General features: G+C 42.2%; 1 protein-coding gene and 1 long non-coding RNA gene across 4 annotated transcripts in view; one reads left to right on the top strand and one right to left on the bottom strand.

Annotated features, from left to right (window-relative positions):
• Positions 1-2834: 2834 nt before the first annotated feature.
• STAT4 (signal transducer and activator of transcription 4) overlaps positions 2835-3045 on the bottom strand; it is a 39570-nt gene continuing 39359 nt past the window's right edge. For all 3 annotated transcript variants that reach the window (XM_038142189.1, XM_038142187.1, XM_038142190.1), the window contains exon 24: positions 2835-2936. In XM_038142189.1, the coding sequence (XP_037998117.1) occupies positions 2910-2936 (27 nt within the window). In that variant the 3' untranslated portion in view covers positions 2835-2909. The remainder of the gene's footprint in view (positions 2937-3045) is intronic.
• The window catches only part of LOC119703046, a 31771-nt gene continuing 31620 nt past the window's right edge, over positions 2895-3045 (top strand). The window contains exon 1 of the long non-coding RNA XR_005257532.1: positions 2895-3025. This is a non-coding gene — a long non-coding RNA (uncharacterized LOC119703046). The remainder of the gene's footprint in view (positions 3026-3045) is intronic.

The following is a 3045-nucleotide window of genomic DNA, read 5'->3' as shown; positions in this document are numbered from 1 at the left end:
AAAGGCGGCGAAGGCGAAAGCGAAACCAGCGCGCGGCCCTGAGGGCAGCGGGGCCGGGCCGGGCCGGGCCGGGGCTGCGCGGCTGCTGCGGCTCCTGGCTCGGCCGCACCGGCCCTCTGTGCCAGCTCTGCGGCGATAAACTGCCGGCAGCTGAGCATTGTCTTTCCTTCCCCTCCCTTCCCTTCCCATTCCTTCTCATTTCTTGTACGCCCCGCTCGCCGGGACGCTGTCGCTGTCTCTTGGTCCAGCGTGGCCTTTTTGGGTTTTGTCAGGTGCGTGAGGCCCACAGAGAGCGGGATGTTGAAGTCCAGGCTTTGCTGCGGGTCTCCAGGGTAGTCTGTGCCCCCTCCCTCCTCAAGTGGAGGAGGCAGGTCTTGCTTCGCGAAAGAAATGAAATAGGAGGTGTGTTTGGTAAATTTTGTGGCGAGAAATACTAGGGAGCAGTAGATCTATAAACATGGCTATGGATAAAAGCTATGGAAGAAGGTGACTGGCAGGTTTTATGGTCTTTAATTAGGATCGTTACAGTGACACACCAAGACAAAGCAATCACTTTTTTTTTTTTTTGTTTTGCTGTTGCAAAACTCAGCGAAAGCACAAGCACAGTTAGTAGAAATAATTAAAAGCACTTTTTTTTTTCTTGGTAGTATTTCAGCACCCCTTTTTTGTGTTTTCCCTCCACACCATCGTTTCACTAGAGAGCTGTCTTCTTTTTCATCATGGCATAAGGACAAAATTCTCGCTTTTTTAATGGAAGGAGGCTTGGGCTGTATGTATTCATCTTACAGATAAATTATTCTAGTGTTCCTTTAAAGCAGTGAAACAATCTCAAGGCACATCTTTTCATCAAAATGCTAAGTCTGCCCTATACAGAAGTCTGTTCAGAAGCAATAGCAGGAACTGTCAAGCCAAAACCTGATCCATGGTGCTGTTCAGAAACACCAGTTATATTGAAATTAATAATTGTCAGTCTTGAAGGGTTGTCTTGCATGGAGAGCAGGGAAAAAGGAAAAAGGAGACTGGTTCTCATGCCATGTCTGATCTTGTCTTGCAGTACTTCTCATGAACTTTAGGTGGTCAAAAATAAAAGGTATCCCCCATTTTGTTTGTATTAAGGTTGTGAGAAGAGGTTAGAATGAAAAGGCTTGCAATAGCTGATGTCAGGGAGGTCGTGTTTCCTGCTTTAGAATTCTGTGTCACTGTCTGTAGCTCAGTTTAAGGTCAACCAAAAGGCAGCAAGACTGGTTTTGTTGTGCTTTGGAAAAAATCCACAGCGGTCCAGGTATCCAACTTGAAGCCAAAATCTGATTTTATTCATGCTGGTTATATAAATTACAGATTTTACCAAGCTATATACAGAATTGCTCTTCTTCTTTATTTTATACGTGATGCTTGCCGAACTTACGTGCAGCTTGCTTGGAATCACTCAGTGTAATGAACAGAAATGTGTTTGTTTCTCTGAAATTTACTTCCACGTATCACAAAAATAACTCATTACTTTGTTTCCGCTCACTCTCTTTCAACTAACCTAAATAGCATGGATGGAAGGAGAAATGAAAGTAAAATCTATGTCTTACTGGTTCAAGGAGGTTCTGTTTTCATCACAGAAGTCTCATTTATACCTGCTTGAGAAAGCCGTAAGGCGCAACTGTTCAAGGGTTTGTGTTTTAAGAGCTTTGCATGCATTAACCATGTGCCTGTATGCATGAACCACGTGTGGGCAAGGCTTGCATTTTGATTGAACCTGCCTTTGTGAAATACAGTGGCCTTGGAGCCTGTTTATTTTTCTGTTTACAGAGGTTTTAGGGATAACACTGGGGGAAATAAAACCAAACAACCTAAACTCAGCAGTAAACATGTCTGAAAGGAAGAAAAAAAAAAGTATTTAAAGAGGGCAATTTACTGTTTTTACATAAACTAATTGTCCTGCTTATTAAGGGAGCCTGTGACAGGCATGTAATATCCTGTCACGCAGCACAAGTTTCCAGGTGGTCAGCAAATGCTGCAGCTCTTCAGTAGCTGTTTTTTAAAACTGCTTCCCTGTTGCCATTGACCAGTTAGCATCCAGACTGTGTCAGATTGGGATTTTTTACTTGTAGACTTTCTGACAGTGCTTGCTGGGGTAACTGAGTGCCTCCTGCCCGAACAGATTTACTTCTGCAACTATTTTGTGAGAGGGGAAGTTTTACTAACTCTCTCTTCCAGTGGAGAAATGGAGACAGCCTTTTTAACACCACAAGTTTTTTGTCCGCTTCCTTTCTGGAAGTCCCTTCTCTCCCCAGCCTTGCCTACCTGCCTTCCACAACTTCTGCTGCGGTGTCAGATAAAAATCTATGTTGAAGGCAATTCATCTTTGGAGAAAAGCAATCCCCAGATATCTCTGGAACATTCAAAGTCAGGGGAACAAGAACCTTTGCTTTGAAATAGTATCTGAATCAGTGGTGTATAAGATTATGAATAAGTAGAAAGTATTTAACATCATAAATCCCAATTTCTCCAAACACATTAATGTCTGTAGTTATCTTTATATGCTGTCTTCAGAAGCAAAACATTTTGTTCTTATGCTCTCATATTTACAGCAATTCTATGGAAATTAGTTAAATTAGCAAGTGAAATCTATCTGTGCTGGCACCCCACTGAAGTCAAATGATGCCCAAGCCAGAAAGAATTTGGTCTTTTTTGAGTGACAACAGCAAATCTAACTTGCAAAAGGCTGTTTGAATCCCTAGGGAGAAATTTCCTTGGGTGTTGTAGAAAGAAAATTCCACTTATGTGTTGTTGAAAGAGGCCTAAGAATAATGTAATGGTTTCCAGAAAAGCTGACTTTCGAGGTGATAGAAAAAAAAAAAAAAGACTTCTTTAACCCATCCAGTGTTCACACAATTACTGATTTTTCCAGTATGTGCACTTCAGTCAGTTGAATAAGGAGAACTCAGCTAGAAGAAAAAAAGGAAAAGATTAGTCTCATGGCACTCACAGCTGTTCATTCAGAAGAAAATGCAGATGAAACCTTCTCTGGCTCAAGGTAACTGCAGACTCACCTTT

This window comes from Motacilla alba, chromosome 7, assembly GCF_015832195.1.
Source record: "Motacilla alba alba isolate MOTALB_02 chromosome 7, Motacilla_alba_V1.0_pri, whole genome shotgun sequence".
NCBI lineage: Eukaryota > Metazoa > Chordata > Aves > Passeriformes > Motacillidae > Motacilla > Motacilla alba.
This window is presented reverse-complemented; position numbering and strand designations above follow the sequence as displayed.